General features: G+C 39.4%; 1 protein-coding gene across 1 annotated transcript; it reads left to right on the top strand.

Moving 5' to 3' along the window:
* The first annotated feature begins 9,432 nt into the window (after positions 1 to 9,432).
* Positions 9,433 to 10,362, top strand: LOC136174848 (olfactory receptor 5W2-like). The gene has a single exon (XM_065945108.1). The coding sequence runs from the start codon at positions 9,433 to 9,435 to the stop codon at positions 10,360 to 10,362; it is 930 nt and encodes a 309-aa protein (XP_065801180.1).
* The last annotated feature ends 7,296 nt before the right edge of the window (positions 10,363 to 17,658 follow it).

Here is a 17,658-nt window from a genome sequence, read left to right as displayed (position 1 = left end):
TGAGGGGCAGGAAGGTTTATTGTCGAGAGTATAAACTATGGGGCAAGATCATAGTCGTCAGTTGTTTGTGCATATGTTACAGATAATGTTGAAGGATCGGGGAATACAAGTTACTAAATCAAAATTGCAGACTTTTCTCAGTTTTGTTGAGGAAGTATGTCCCTGGTTTCCGGAGGAAGGGACTATGAGTTTAGAGATATGGAAAAAGATAGGGAAACAGATTCAAACATATTATACTCTCCATGGACCTAATAAGGTTCCTGTGGAGACATTTTCATTATGGTCTTTAATAAGAGACTGCCTTGATTTTGAACATGAGGAAGGGAGAAAATTAAAACCCATGCTCCCACCCGAAGATCCAATTTATGCTACTCCCAAAGTTCATGCTACTCCTGAAGGAAAAGGACCCACAACCTTTGAATTAGAATCTGCCAAACCTTTGAAGGAAAATGAGGGAACGTTGACTCCAAAGGATGAGGAAAGTTTAGAGGAACAGGCAGCTGCTTACCATAAGGATGATCATTGGGAATTACTTGTAACTGATGATTCGAATGTGCAGGCAGCAGCTGCCCCTCCGACAAAGAGCCTGGAGGCACTCATGCAGCAATTCTTAATAACAATCAAGGAAGAAATAAAAAGGGAAGGTAGGGATGAAGGTGCTGGTGCAATCTCTACTGCGCCTCCTGCTTACGCACCCTCAGTTATTGCTGGATTAGATCCTCCGCCTATTTCCAAACCTGAAAATTCATTAGCTATAGCTCATGAATCACACAGTTTGTCCCCCTTGCAAAAAGCTATGCAACAGGCCCAAAGAGCTGGAGAAGCTGTTCATGGATTCTCCGCTGCTTTCCCGGTATTCGAGCATGAAAACCAACGGTATTATGAAGCTTTACCTTTCAAACAACTAAAAGAATCAAAAATTGCCTGTGCACAATACGGCCCCACGGCTCCCTTCACCCAGGCTATGATAGAGAATTTAGGAGGCCAAAATCTGCCACCTTGTGATTGGAAACAAATAGCGAGAGCTTGCTTAACAGGAGGGGACTATTTATTGTGGAAATCAGAATTTATGGAACAATGTGGCCTTATAGCTGAATTAAACCAGCAACAAGGAATTAATACTACATATGAGATGTTGATAGGGGAAGGAGCTTATCAGGCTAGGAATACTCAGTTAAATTATTTGCCTTGAGCATATGCTCAAATTTCTAATGCTGCTCGGCAGGCTTGGAAAAAGCTCCCTTGTTCTAATAATAAGACTGATGATCTTTCAAAAATTCTTCAGGGGCCTGATTAACCATATCAAGATTTTGTGGCTCATCTTCTTGAAACAGTAGGTAAGATTATGGCTGATGAACAGGCTGGAATGGTGCTTACTAAACAATTAGCCTATAAAAATGCAAATTCTGCCTGTCAGTCTGCGCTTAGACCGTACAAAAAAAAGGGGGGCCTATCAGACTACATTCGTATATGTGCTGATATTGGACCTTCCTATATTCAGGGTATTACCCTGGCTGCAGCTTTACAAGGTAAAAGCATAAAAGAAGTGCTATATCAACAGCAGATAAAAAATAAACGAGGATTACCTAGTAGAGAAAATGCTGGCTGTTTTGTTTGTGGCCAGCCTGGACATCGTGCCGCCTTTTGCCCCCAACGAGCCAATTCGGGGAATATTAAAACTCCTAATTTATGCCCTAGATGTAAAAAAGGAAGACATTGGGCAAAAGATTGTAAATCCAAAATTGATGTCCAGGGCAACCCACTTCCCTCGCAGTCGGGAAACTGGGTGAGGGGCCAGCCATGGCCTAAACAGATAGCTATATCAACATTGCAGGGAATTGGTCAAACTAGTAACCCTGAACAAAGTACAGAGCTGTGACATTGGACTGACCATGAGGGTCATGAAGGGGACATTAGACCTTATATCCTCCCAAACCTCCCTGTAAATTTGTGGGGACGAGATGTTATGACCCATATGGGAGTATATTTATACAGTCCCAGTGAACAGGTTAGTAATCAGCTTTTAGATCAAGGGCTTCTTCCCACCTCGGGACTTGGAAGAAATAATCAGGGAACTGTTGTGCCTGTTCAGACAAAAAGGTTACCAAAAAGAAGTGGACTTGGGTATTTTTAGAAGAGACCTCTGATCCTCCTGTAATTCACGCAGATCCTATTACTTGGAAGTCTGAGGAGCCTGTGTGGGTTGATCAGTGGCCCGTTTCCAAAGAGAAAATTGACGCTACCCAACAACTGGTGCAGGAACAGTTGGAATTCGGACATAGTGAACAGTCTAATTCACCTTGGAATTCGCCCATTTTTGTTATTAAGAAAAAATCTGGGAAATGGAGGCTTTTGCAGGATCTGTGAAAGTTTAATGAAACTATGGAAGTCATGGGAACTTTTCAACCAGGATTGCCTTCTCCCATGGCTATTCCTAGGAATGCCCACATAATAATCTTAGATTTAAAGGATTGTTTCTATACTATTTCCTTGGCACCTCAAGACTGTCCTCGATTTGCCTTTAGTGTTCCATCTGTTAATTTCTCTCAACCAATGCGCCACTATCAATGGAAAGTTTTGCCTCAAGGTATGGCTAATAGTCCGAATTTATGTCAAAAATTTGTTGCAGCAGCATTAGAAGAGACTCGAGTAAAATACTCTGATGTTTACATTTTGCATTACATGGATGATATACTGCTGGCACATTTTGAAGAAGAACATCTGTTAGCAGCTTATGCCTTCATGAACCAACTTTGAAGGCTGCAGGGCTTAAAATAGACAAAGAAAAGGTGCAATCCTTTCCTCCTTATTCCTATCTTGGCTTTCGTTTAGAAAGGGAAACATTTGGAGTTCAGCCCATTGCTTTACGAAGGGATAATCTGAAAACACTTAATGATTTTCAAATTGCTCGGGGACATTAATTGGATTAGACCCTATCTACATCTTGCTACATACAAATTAAAGCCTCTTTTTGATATCTTAAAGGGGGATAATAATCCTACCTCCCCACGCAGCCTTACAGAAGCTGGAGAGCGAGCTCTTCAGAAAGTGGAAACTGCCTTATCACAGCAGCATTCCAGTTACTGTGACTATGAAAGGCCTTGGGGACTTTATATCCTTGCCTCAGAACATTCACCTACCGGTGTCCTGTTTCAAGATAACCCTCTAAGGTGGATTTACCTGCCAGTTTCTCCCCTACGGGTGTTAAGTCCTTATCATATTCTTGTGGCCAAAGTAATAGCAAAAGGTAGACAGGAATCTGTGACTTATTTGGGGAGAGATCCCCACTTTATCTGTATTCCCTTTTCAATTGAACAGCAACTATGGCTCTCTCAATTTTCTGATGATTGGGCAATTGCCCTTGCACAGTATGCAGGGGAGATTAACCAACATTTTCCTGCTAATAAATTGCTACAATTTGCACAGCTGCATCAGTTTATTTTTCCAAAAGTCGTGCAGCAATGCCCTTTGGAAAAGGGGACAACTGTCTTTACTGATGGATCTTCCAATGGCATGGCCAGTTTGGTGATTGAAAATGAATCTTATTATTGTCAAACCTCATATTCATCAGCTCAAGAAGTAGAGCTTTCTGCAGTACTCCAGGCTCTACAACGTGTTCCTCAAAGTTTTAATTTATACTCTGACAGTCATTATGTTGTCAGAGCTCTCTCAGTCATTGAAACAGTACCCCTCATTGGAGCTGCAAAGCCCTCTATTCAGACCTTGTTTTTGAAAATTCAGAATCTCATTCGAGCCCAACTCATCCTTGCTTTTTTTTGGCACATACGTGCTCACACTGCCCTTCCTGGACCTTTAACGGCCGGGAATGCTCTGGCAGATGAAGCCACCCGTATGGTATGTTATTCTTCCTTAACCCCTATCTCTGCGGCACAGGCCTCTCATGCAATACACCATCAGAATAGCAATTCTTTACGGCTGCAATTTGGAATTTCTCGGGAAGCCGCTCGTCAAATTGTAAAAGCTTGTCCTACTTGCCCACAATTTTTTGTGCTCCCAACATATGGGGTCAACCCTCGAGGCTTGCTCCCTAATGATCTATGGCAAATGTATGTTACTCACATCCCTGATTTTGGTAAATTAAAACATGTGCACGTTACTGTCGATACCTTTTCTGGTTTCCTCATGGCCACACTTCAACCTGGAGAGGCTAATAAGCATTGTTTTCAGCATTGCTTACGGAGCTTTTCTGCTATGGGCCTACCTAAATGCATCAAAACAGACAATGGCCCTGGATATACTGGTTGCAATTTTCAAGGCTTCTGTGCCCAATTACAAATTGTGCATAAGAGTGGTATTCCATATAATCCACAGGGCCAAGAAATTGTTGAGCGGGCACATCAAACCCTTCAGCACCAACTGAAAAAATTAAAAAGGGGGAGTTTGTATGCTATTACACCTAACAATCTTCTTAGTCATGCTTTGTTTGTTTTGAATTTTTTAAGCCTTGACCGAGATGGCAAATCAGCAGCTCAACGTTTTTGGCACTATGATAATAAAAAGGCTCGGCCATTGGTCAGGTGGAAGGACCCGCTGGAGGGCAGATGGCATGGGCCGGATCCAGTTCTAATATGGGGGAGAGTTCAAGTTTGTGTTTTCCCACAGAATGCCGAAGCGCCGCGCTGGCTCCCGGAAAGTTTGGTACGCACGGCGGAGGCGATCGCTGGTGGAACTTACGATCCAGGAGACGGCCCCGCTACCAACAGCCCAGCAGATACAGGCGCTGTTGCAAATGGCGTGTGAGAATTCTCTGAATCTTCCCACTGCTTCGCCTACTAATATATTGATTTCTCTATTACTTCTTTTAAACCAGATAAGTTCCATGAATGCTGATGTCTTTTGGGCATATGTTCCTGATCCTCCATTATTACAACCAGTTGGGTGGGAAATGAACTTTGTTCCCGTGTATGTAAATGATACAATCTTATTAGGAGGCTTCTCTGATAAGCACATCTCTCTTCAAAGTGCTAGTATTTCTTATACTGGATCCTCTTCACAATTACCAATGTGTTTTTTCCGAAATCATAATGTTTCAGGATGTCTTACTGTTACAGATGCAGGATACTTTGCTTATGATGATGACCATGACCGTAATTGGATAGTGGATATTCCTAGCACTACAAAATCCACAGGATATGCACGACGAGTCAATGGAACTGGACCTAAAGACATTCCATTTTGTGGCCTAGGGGTAAAAGGCGATATATAGCTGTGCCATGGAAACTTTGTAGAGATGAGACTGCTACTGTATATTCTATTACTAATGACACACATTCCCTTTGGGATTGGTCGCCAGACTCCAACAGGAACCCCGGAAAGGAAGGCAGCAGACAACTTGCAGCCATAATTTAGAATCTTGGTGGTACTATGGTGTACCAGACCGAGATATGGAAGTTGTTGGCCGCTTTCGGAACAGATGGGTCCCTTTTGCAGACCGGAGAGAAGACCAAAGGAGTACGATCCTGGAGAGCGCTTTGGTGGAATGAGACTTGGATTATCCTCAGGCCTGTGTACCCTATCCCTTTATGATCCTTGTTGGCTCTGTGACTCTTTCTAAAAATGCTAGTCTATATCATGTTCATTGTTTCAACTGTACCCTGACTAATTGTATAAGAGGTACGAAAAATAATTTTGGGGCTCTGATAGTCAAACAACTGCCCTTCATCATGATGCCTGTGAACCTCACTGATTTTGGTATGAGGAGTCAGGGCTTGAGCTGTGGAATAAGATGAGTACAGCCCTTGATAGGCCACGAAGGGGGAGAGGATTAATAATTCTAGGAATAGCAACGCTTGTAACTTTAATTGCTTCTGCTATTACTGCTTCTGTATCTTTAGCTCAATCTGTGCATACTGCTAGCATTGTAGACGATTTAGCAAAAAATACTTTTAAAGCTTTAGGAATTCAAGAAGATATAGATAGAAAGTTGGAGGATAGACTAAATGCGCTTTATGATGCAGTAAGATTTTTGGGGGAAGAGGTACAAGGGTTAAAGCTAAGAACCAAGATTAGATGTCATGCTAACTATCGTTGGATTTGTGTTACGCCAAAAGTTTATAATAATACTGAGACCCCTTGGAATAAGATAAAATTACATTTAAATGGAATTTGGTATAATGAAAACATTTCCTTAGATCTAATACAACTTCATCAGGAAATTCTTGATATAGAAAATGCTCCTTGGGCTAGTATGGATTTGGCAAAAAATGTTGAAGAGTTTGTTAACAGTTTGTTTTCCAATTTTCCCTCTGTAACTACAGTTTGGCACCTTTTTTCGGGGGTCGTGGCTGTGCTCCTAGTGTTTGCACTTTTGGTGTGCATTATACATTGTATTATAAAGAAATTCATTACTGAGTTGTGGGACATCAAGGCTACCCTACACAATAATTATCTGCGCTATAAAAATCAGGCACGTCATTTTATTAAATAAAAGAGGGGGAGCTTCGGGGAGCGGCCTGAACCGAAAGGCTGGCTCTGGGAGCTGCCTTGATCCTCAAGGGTCTGTTCACAGACATAGCTCTCTGTCCCACCACCCCTCTCTGGAACTTATTATCTAAGTTAATCTTAAAGAACATTTGTAAGCCTTGAATGCACACATGACGCAGATGGATAAGCCTTTCACGACCACCCTTAAGATAAACGGGATGCCTTTGGTGTTATCAGAGAGTTCTGGTGATTGTTATCTCAAAGTGATGTTTATGGAAAAATATTTTCTCTTCTTAAGATTCTCTTCTTGGTTTAGTATAAATGTAACCCTGAGAAATAAAGAATCACCGCTGACTGCAGTGATCCTCTCAACCCCATCTATTCTGTGTCTTTATTTCTTAGCCTAAAGGAACGCGTCGTGTTGCTCGCTGAAATCTTCCGGCTGGTCCCGGCAGTCTTGAAAGGGATTGACAGGATGTTTATAGTGTTGTTATTCCTATCAGCTGAAAAGTTGAAGCAAGCCAGTGTTCATCTTCTGAAAAATGGATTGGCAAAGTGTATTATATCCGTAACATGAAACGCTATTCAGCCACATAATGAAACAAAATTCTAACACATGTAACAACATGGATGAAACTTGAAAATATTTTACCGCAGAAAATAAACCTGATGGGAAACACACGCACTCACACACACACACACACACACACACACACACACACACACTGCATGATTCTCCTTATAGGCAAGGCCAATAATAGGAAAACGCATAGTATCAGAACGTAGATTAGCAATCTCCAGGCTCCAGAGGGAGGAAGGGAGAGTGAGAACTAGTAGGCGTAGATTTCTTCTTGGACTGATGAAGATGTTCTGGAACTAGACAGCAGTAATGAGTGAGCAAACTTGAAAGTGCACAAAATCAAAGAACTGTATACATTAGAAGGATGATTTTATGACATAGGATTATATTTCAAGATAAAAGTTTATTAGATTTCAAGATAAAAATATGATCAAAGTGCAATATTCCGACATGAGGTAGTGAAGGAGAATATTTCAAAAACACAATGAACAATCACAAAGAGTTGGATGAAGGGGGACCTTTTAGAATTTCACTCTAAGTTTCCTCTTTGACTAGGGAAGGAGGAGATAGTTTCCGGGTAGCTGACACACAACATACAAATCGTTTGCGGTACCCTTCCTTCCATAGAGCAAGTTGGACACAGTAATGAAGCCCAAACACTCAGCTTCTACTAAGCTGTTCCTGAATTCGCAGGGGAATGTTGAGGTGGTGGTTCTGTTTCAAAGCCCGTCTGACTCTTTGCATCCTCAGGGATGGCAGCGCACCAGGCTCCTCTGTCCTCCACTGTCTCCCAGAGTTAGCTCAAATTAACGTCCATTGAGTCAGACACTATCTAGCCATGTCTTCCATGCCAGGGGAATATACAGGAGCAGAAATATAATTAATGAAGTGTTTGAATAACACTAAAGCCTAAGGGCCGTAGCACAGGGATTTAAGTCCCAATATACCTTGTGAAATAAAAGACCAAATGCTCATTACTGTTGAGCTCCCTAAGACCTGCTCTTTCCAGGTACGTTTCCAGATCCTAACTTAAGAAAAATAAGAGAAAATATTTAAAGTGTGGGGGGGGAGGGGAGGGGAATAAAAGTTTGTAAATGAAGGACTTTATGCCTACCTACTCACTAAAATCTGCATTTAATGGCAGAAATAATATTTTCTTCACAACATTGGAAGCATCTGTGTGAACCTATTAACATTCATAAATTTATTTTTCTGTTGACTCACATAAAAGTCTTTGCTCCTTTTTTCACTGAGCGACTGTACATGAATTTAAGGTGTTTTGTTTTATAGAAACAAAAAAATTAAGGTGTGCTTTGTTTTATAGCATAGTTATCACAATAAAAACAAAAACATGTACAAATCCACCTCCATGTAGACCACACACTATATTTACTTAGGTCTAAAGAAAAAGTCCACTGCTTTCATTTACATTAACATATATACACAGGCATACACATAAATACAACAGAGAGAGCAAGGTCTTTGCATTTTAGAAACATTTATTGTCCGTCATCTAATTTACACTCAATTAAATTGAGAGTCATTTAAAATGACTCTCCATTGCATTTAAAGTGATGCAAATATATGTGGTACATTCTGTTATTTTCACTTCCTTTTAGCTCTTTTCATCCACAAGAGTCATCCTAGACAGTAACCTCTCCACAAAGAGGTAATGAGCATTATGCGAAAGCAATAACAAATTTCTAGAAAGCAGGTCAGTAATAACATATTTCATGTCTCCCCAAATGCTAAGCAGAAGATAAGTTAAAACCAGTAACATAATGATATTTATTATTACTAGTCAGTGATATACTCACTGTTTCTGGAACTAAGAAGAACACTCTTAAACCATTCATGCTTTTTGGAGAGACAAAAACTAGTAATCAAAAAAAAAAAAAAAAAAAAAAAAAAATTAAAAAAAAAAGAAAAGAAAAAAAAAAACTAGTAATCATTTTTTTTTCTTTTGTATTCAAGTGAATATTTTTAAACAAAGCAAAAGCTCAGTCCAAAGTCTTAGAATCTGGTTTTGCTAATATTGGTGTCTCTTCCATGTGGTTTTAAAGAATTGAAGAAAGGTAATATCAACCAGCTCTACTCTCTGATATAAGGAAAATAAGGGTCAGAGAAGAGATTTTAGAAGTAGCAACCTCATGAATGGCATCTAGATTGACTTGAAACATTCTCAAACATCTTCCTCAGATGCCTTTTATTATTGCAGAATGGATAGTTATGCCTCTTTAAAGAGTAGGTACAAGACTGGATTATTTTCTAAGTATAAAAAGACAATTAAGGAAAAAATGCTCTGCCTTATGATTTTTTTTTTTTTTTTTAGACGTGCAGAAGCATTAAACATGCATATGTGATTTTCTTGGTAACCTTCTCAAAAGCTTACACAAGATCTAAGAAGAATGGAAAGAGAGAATTGCTCCTCCTTTACTGAATTTATTTTCTTGGGAATTACTGATAACACTAAGAACAAAGTGATCCTATTTACAATGTTTCTCCTTGTTTATCTCATCAACCTTCTGGCAAATCTTGGAATGATAACTCTGATTAGGATGGATCCCCAGCTGCACACACCCATGTACTTTTTCCTCAGCCACCTCTCCTTCTGTGACCTCTGCTATTCCACAGCCATTGGCCCTAAGATGCTGGTGGACCTATTCGCCAAGATCAAATCAATCCCCGCCTATGGCTGTGCTCTGCAATTCTTGGTTCTCTGTACCTTTGTAGATTCTGAGTGTCTCCTGCTGGCAGTGATGGCCTATGACCGGTACAAGGCCGTCAGCAGCCCCTTGCTCTATGCGGTCAGCATGTCCAGCAGGCTGTGCTCCCTGCTCATGGCGGGGGTTTACCTGGTGGGGGTGACAGATGCTTTGATAAACACAACATTAGCCTTCCGCTTATGCTTCTGTGGGTCAAATGAGATTAACCACTTTTTATGTGATGTTCCTCCTCTCCTGTTGATATCTTGCTCAGACACACAGGTCAATGAGTTAGTGATATTCATGATTTTTGGCTTTATTGAATTAAGCTCCATTTCAGGAGTCCTTGTCTCTTATTGTTATATCATCCTATCAGTCTTGAAGATCCACTCTGCTGAAGGGAGGTTCAAAGCTTTCTCCACCTGTACCTCCCACCTAACTGCTGTGGCAATTTTCCAGGGAACTCTGCTCTTTATGTATTTCAGGCCGAGTTCTTCATACTCTCTAGATGAAGACAAAATGACCTCATTGTTTTACACTCTTGTGATTCCTATGTTAAATCCTCTGATTTACAGCCTAAGAAACAAAGATGTAAAACAGGCCCTGGAAAAATTGAAAAATAAATGGTTTTAGTTATCTGTATTAGGCATTTGTGTACATATATGCATTCATATAATATATTGATTGCTGATTTACTAAAATTAAAAGATAGGATACATGAGAATAATTTCTCAAATTCTTAAAGTGATATTTGTATTAAATCCTAATTTTGTTTCCCCCACACATGTCATGTTTCATAATGCTTTAAGGATTTATATATATATATATATGTGTGTGTGTATGTGTATCTATAATACATACATATATATATATAAATGTAATATATATAATTATTATATGTATGTGTGTATATATATGTATATATATATATATATACATATATATATGGCACTTTGTCTATGTGAAAAAGGTTTCTGTCTTTTCCATTGTAGTTATTTTTGTTCATTGTTTAATTCAAGCATTGTTTTCAATTGCACTAAGATTTATTGTGCATTTACTCAGTGATCTTTGAGCCTGCATCCTTTTTATATATTATTATAGATCTTATAGCTTATGCACTACTGAAGTTAGTACTAAAAACAAATTTAAAAACCAGCCAAGTAATTCATAATTGGCCTCAAATTCATCACAAAATAAAAAATAAAGGGCTATAATTTCAAAACAAAAATATCTAAAACTAGTCAAAAAGGAAAGCTACTTTTGATAGAGATATTCAGTCAAATTTTAAAAAGGTTCAATCTGGGAAATGAAAAGGTCAGAGGATCTGACAGTTATTCAGATCTTGAAGTGGCATCACCGACTCAATGAACTTGAGTTTAAGTAAACTTCAGGCATTGGTGATGGACGGGAAGGCCTGGCGTGCTGCAGTCCATGGGATCACAAAGAGTTGGACACAACTGAGCGACTGAGCCGAACTGAAGTGAAGTGTATATGTCCATGTCTTTTAGAAGTCATGCTTGCTACAATATGGAAGAAGTGTGAGGCCATGTGCTAAGTGAAATATTAATACAGAGGGAGACAAGTACTATATGATCTCACATATATGTAGAAATAAAAAGTCAAATTCAGAAATTACCTGGCAGCCCAGTGATTAGAACTCAATGCTTTCACTAACTGGGTCCAGTTTGATCCCTGATCAGGGAACTAAGATCCCGGCAAGCTGAGTGCTACAGTCAAAAAAAAAAGAGATGAAATTCATACAAACAGAATGAGCTGAATGTTGCTAGGGCCCGAAAGGTAGGGGAAATCGGTGATATTGGTAAAACTGTGCAAACTTTGTTATTTGATGAATAATTTAGGGGGATCTAAATGTATATGGTGACTCTAGTTAACAATAATGAAAACTTGAGAAATTTGCAGAAAAAAATGTAGCTCTTAACTGCCCTCACTATACACACACTCAGAATGGGAAACTGTGGGGCCAAGAAGGTGTTAATCAACCTTACTGTGGTAACCATCTCACAATGTATACAGATATCACGTTGTGCACTTATAATTACACATGGAATTAGCCAATTACATTTGAATAAAGTTAGATAAAAATAAGATATCTAAAGATTAGATTATAAAGACATACAAAAGAGCTGTCTACTTGTTAAAGTACAATATAGTGCTGTTGTTATCAGCTATCAATTCTTCTGCACTTCTTCCAAGACAATTTTCTTTCCTTCTTCCTCATTGTCAACCCTGGTTAAATGCCCACCTCTCTATGGTTTACAATCACCTTTAAGGTGTTGCTTTGTATCACCCTGTTTGTGAGCATTCTTTGCTAACGAACTGAGCATTCCATCCTTGTTAACCAAGCACTGAATTTTGCCTGGGATATAAAATAAATAAGTATGAATTTATCTAAAAAATAGTAGGCAACATTTTTTGACTATTACTTATATCTAGATAACCCAAAATTAACTGAAGATTTGTTAAATACCTTAACACACATACACACATAGACACATATCTCACAACAGTGTATACATATTGTATGTATATACACAACAGTTTTTTGGAAGGTGCATAAAATTGTTGTGGACACTAAGATAATATTCTAATAAAGATATATGTATCTGTTAATTGCACTACAAGTAAAAAACTATAACTTCTTGATATTTTACTATTATATCTGACTTTGATATGGCTTCCTGAAGGCTAAAACCTTGAATCAGTTTGCTGAGAAAGCTAGGCTGCAATCCAATCATATATTTGAAATATCATAAACTACTGAAGAACACTCATTTACACATTAAAAGTGTAAAGTTAAAAGCTTCGGATGGTCTTAAATTTTCCAGCTGCCATTGTAAAATGTCCTTGTGTAAAAATATTATAGAATGAAAAAATAAAACCTATGAAATTCCTTTGTTACTCATGGTGGTATTTGTAAAACATTATGGCATGTTAAGAAGAGTTCTCATGGTAAAAACACCGTAAGATAGCTATTCTATAATATAAAAGGTTTATAGGTTTCTATTTCTGGTATACTTTATTAATTTACTCAAACTTCTTTTGAACTGTTTTCTTATGAGGAGTAACATGGCAGAAAACATTGCTGGAATATATTAAAGTCAGACAAAATATGGTGTCAATGAGTGAGTGAAAGATGCTCAGTCGTGTCTGACTCTTTGCCACCTCATGGACTAAACAGTCCATGGAATTCTCCAGGCCAGAATCCATGAGTGGGTAGCCTTTCCCTTCTCCAGGGGATCTTCCTAACCCAGGGATCAAACCCAGGTCTCCCATATTGCAGGCGAATTCTTTACCAGCTGAGCCACAAGGGAAGCCCATGATTTCAGTGTTTTGCCATTAATTATTGGTCTACTAATATAATATATTAACACTCTATCTCAATAGTCTTCATTCTTTTCCCATTTAATCTTTCAGCACCACATTCTTCTCACACAACCAGTGCAAAGTGTGATGGTAAATATCACTGTCCAAATGCAATTTATCAATGAGTGTGTCATGTGTTACTATTTTAGTCATATGTCTTAACCTCGTCCTTCATCCTTGCCACTGAAATAACGAAGTATAAATATGGCAAAAACAATGTTAGATTTAGGTAAATGTCTAAATAGAGGACAGATAGCGGCATACTAGTTATGGGGTGAACAAGTATATTCATTATAAATCATGCAGTAATAATGTTCAGTACACCAGGAAGTAGAGGTTCTGTGTTATAGCCAGAGGCAGCAACGTTTAACCTCCCTGGACATCTCTCTCTTTAGGTACAAACATACTACGGACCAGACAGCAAGTCCACTCTAAATTTAACACATCACTCTGCCTTTCTATCCCTCAGGTTCCCTGAAGTTAAATAGAGGTTTCAGCTAGACTATCTCTAAGGCCCTTTCCAGCTGGTACAATCTGTCCCTATAAAATATGACTTTACTTCTGTGTAAATTCATCCCAGTACTGGAAAGGGCTTGAAAATTGCAAAAAGAAAGAAAGAAAGAAAGAAAGAATCACTTCATATTCAAACAAGAAATTGTTTTATATATGTAAACTGTTTAACCTAAAGTAGTGGTGACATGAAGCCATCTAAGTAGTATAAATTTCAGAAGGGCAAACATTTTCAAAGGTGATCCTTTTGTCTGTTATGTTATTCAGATTGAGAAACTCATAGGCTCATCACAAAAGTGGATATTCACCTATTTAGCACTGAAATAAATAAAATGTTAGAAATCGTAGTATGCAAGGAGAGCAAATCAGTCAATCCTAGAAGAAGTCAGTCCTGAACATTTATTGGAAGGACTGATGCTGAAGCTGAAACTCCAATATTTTGATCACCTGACGCGAAGAGCTGACTCATTGGAAAAGACTCTGATGTTGTGAAGGATTGAAGACAGGAGGAAAAGGGGATGACAGAGGATGAGATGTTTGGATGGCATCCTCAGTTCGATGGACATGAGTTTAGGTAAGCTCCGGGAGCTGGTGATGGACAGGGAAGCCTGGCGTGCTGCAGTCCATGGGGTCGCAATGGGTCGGACACGACTGAGTGACTGAACTGACTGACTGGCCAAATGGCAAAGTGTAAACAAGTGCGGTATCTGGGGAGGATGTGAGTCAGCCGTGGCTTTTACACATGGACAGTAGGTTGAGAATTGCCACTGCACTTAGTAAACACCATAGCAGAGTCTATTAATGCTAGAGCTGGACATAAATGTGCTAGAACCCCAACACACCTCTCCTAGAATTATGCCCAAGAGTGAAGAATGAATACGCCCACTGAAATACATGTACAGAAATATTCACCACTGGGTTATTTGAAATTCTGTAAAAATGGCACCAGTTCAAATTTGTTTCAACACATTAGATCATGACTTCACAAACTTTTCTTTGAAGTATTTGTGTGCACGCTAAGTGGCTTCAGTTGCGTCTGACTCTTTGTGATTCCATGAACTGTAACCCACCAGGCTCCTCTGTCCATGGGATCGTCCAGGCAAGAATACTGGAGTGGGTTGCCTTGACCTCCTTCAGGGAATCTTCCCAGCCCAGGGACCAAACCTGGGTCTCTTATGTCTCCTGTATTGATAGTAGGGTTCTTTACCACTAGCACCAACTGGGAAGCCCTGAGTTATTTAATAGTGTATATTTTAAGGTTTTAGGCCACAAATTTTTGTCATAACTGAACAGTCTTGTCCTGTATCACAAAAGCAGCTGTCCATAATATATGAATAAATGGTATGTCTCAGCTCCAATAAAACAATCTGAGTCAGGTACACTGACACTTGATATAGATTAGATAAGCAATATTATCACAGTTCGGTTCAGTTCAGTCACTCAGTCATGTCCGACTCTTTGAGACCCCATGAATCGCAGCACGCCAGGCCTCCCTGTCCATCACCAACTGCCAGAGTCCTCGCAAACCCATGTCTGTCGAGTCTGTGATGTCATCCAGCCATCTCATCCTCTTCTCCTGCGCTCAATCTTTCCCAGCATCAGGATCTTTTCAAATGAGTCAGCTGTTCACATCAGGTGGCCAAAGTATTGGAGTTTCAGCTTCAATATCAGTCCTTCCAATGAACACTCAGGACTGACTTCCTTTACGATGGGCTGGTTGGATCTCCTTGCAGTCCAAGGGACCCTAAAGAGTCTTGTCCAACACCACAGTTCAAAAGCATCAGTTCTTTGGCGCTCAGCTTTCTTTATAGTCCAACACTCACATCTATACATTACTGTTGGAAAAACCATAGCCTTGACTAGATGGACTTTTCTTGGCAAAGGTATGTCTCTACTTTTTAATATGCTGTCTAGGTTGGTCATAACTTTCCTTCCAAGGAGTAAGTGTCTTTTAATTTCTTGGCTGCAATGACCACCTGCAGTGATTTTGGGGCCCCCAAAATTAAGGTCAGCTACTGTTTCCCCATCTATTTTCCATGAAGCGATGGGGCCAGATGCCATGATTTAGTTTTCTGAATGTTGAGCTTTAAGCCAACTTTTTCACTCTCCTCTTTCACTTTCATCAGAGGTTCTTTAGTTCTTCTTCACTTTCTGCCATAAGGGTAGTGTCATCTGCATATCTGAGCTTATTCATATTGCTTCCAGTAATCTTGATTCCAGCCCAGCGTTTCTCATGATGTACTCTGCATATAAGTTAAATAAGCAGGGTGATGATATACAGCCTTGACATACTCCTTTTCCTATCTGGAACCAGTCTGTTCCATGTCCAGTTCTAACTGTTGCTTCCTGAGCTGTATACAAGTTTCTCAAGAGGCAGGTCAGGTGGTCTGGTATTCCCATCTCTTTCAGAATTTTCTGGTTTATTGTGATCCACACCGTCAAAGGCTTTGACATAGTCAAAAAAGCAGAAATAGAAGTTTTTCTGGAATTCTCTTGCTTTTTGATGATCCAGTGAATGTTGGCAATTTGATCTCTTGTTCCTCTGCCTTTTCTAAATCCAGAAAATGCGTTTTCTATGTGCATATTATACTCAAAAAACTGCCTTTCCATAAACAGATTACATTCATTATGAGATTGTAGGAGACTATTAATTTTTATTTTTAAATTGAAAAGTTTCTTGTGCAAGAGTTCATTACATATTTTTCTAATTGATGTAGTTCATGGTTCACGTATTGCTGAAGCCTGGCTCGGAGAATTTTGAGCATTACTTTACTAGCGTGTGAGTCGAGTGTAATTGTGTAGTTAGTTTGAGCATTCTTTGGGATTGCCTTTCTTTGGGCTTGGAAGGAAAGTTATGACCAACCTGGACAGCATATTAAAAAGCAGAGACATTACTTTGCCAACATAGGTTCATCTAGTCAAGGCTATGGTTTCTCCACTGGTTATGTATGGGTGTGAGAGTTGGACTGTGAAGAAAGCCGAATGTCGAAAAATTGATGCTTTTGAACTGTGGTGTTGGAGAAGACTCTTGAGAGTCCCTTGGATTACAAGGAGATCCAACCAGTCCATCGTAAAGGAAGTCAGTCCTGGGTGTTCATTGGAAGGACTGATGCTGAAGCTGAAACTCCAATACTTTGACCACCTGATGCGAAGAGCTGACTCATTGGAAAAGACCCTGATGCTGGGAGGGATTGGGGGCAGGAGGAGAAGGGGACGACAGAGGATGAGGATGATATCACAGACTCGATGGACATGGGTTTGAGTAAACTCCGGGAACTGGTGATGGACAGGGAGTCTGGTGTGCTGCGATTCATGGGGTCGCGAAGAGTCAGACACGACTGAGTGATTTAACTGAACGGAACTGAACTGATGTAGTGCATACTTTCTAGAGTCTCTCAAAATATAATCTTTATGTTACTAAACGTGCTGCCTTGCTTGTAGAACAGCACTGTCTTTATACACCCACTGGCTCTCCTGGTCATTCTCACAGCAGGAGAGAGGTACAATGTTCTTCAGTTCAGAACCATGCAATTCATTCTATATCATTGTCAATTTGGGGGCCGGAGAACTACATTCTGAGGAAGACCTTCATCTGGGTACTGTTTGCCTACATAGAAGTGTTTTAGTGTCACCAAGGCACCAGGAAAACTCTAAGTATAGATTTCTTTTTTTTTTTTTTTTCCCTCACTTGCTTATATCTGAGAAATATGTTTTCTCCTTAAGAAAAGCTTTTAAACTATTTAAGATCTTCATTTTTAATGAAACACAAATCCCATTGTGAGATATTTCAGTTTATCCGGCTTGTAATAATAATGTAGCTACCCAAAATCAGATTTCGGTTGTTGAGTGGGAGTAGATCAAAATGATGCTAGTCTTAATGGTTTTGAGAAGCAGCCTGTGAAAAAGCTATAACAAGGTTCTGACTGAACAAAATGTAATTCAAGGGATTTTTATACCCTCTAACACCACACACAAAAATAAACTCAAATTGGAATAAAGATCTAAATGTAAGACCAGAAACTGTAAAACTCCTAG

Source organism: Muntiacus reevesi, chromosome 9, assembly GCF_963930625.1.
Source record: "Muntiacus reevesi chromosome 9, mMunRee1.1, whole genome shotgun sequence".
NCBI lineage: Eukaryota > Metazoa > Chordata > Mammalia > Artiodactyla > Cervidae > Muntiacus > Muntiacus reevesi.
Note: the sequence above shows the minus strand (reverse complement) of the source record. Positions and strands in the feature narration are given on the sequence as shown.

Coding starts and splice junctions, on each gene's coding strand:
- LOC136174848 (XM_065945108.1), top strand. CDS start 9,433: ATGGAAAGAGAGAATTGCTCCTCCTTTACTGAATTTATTTTCTTGGGA.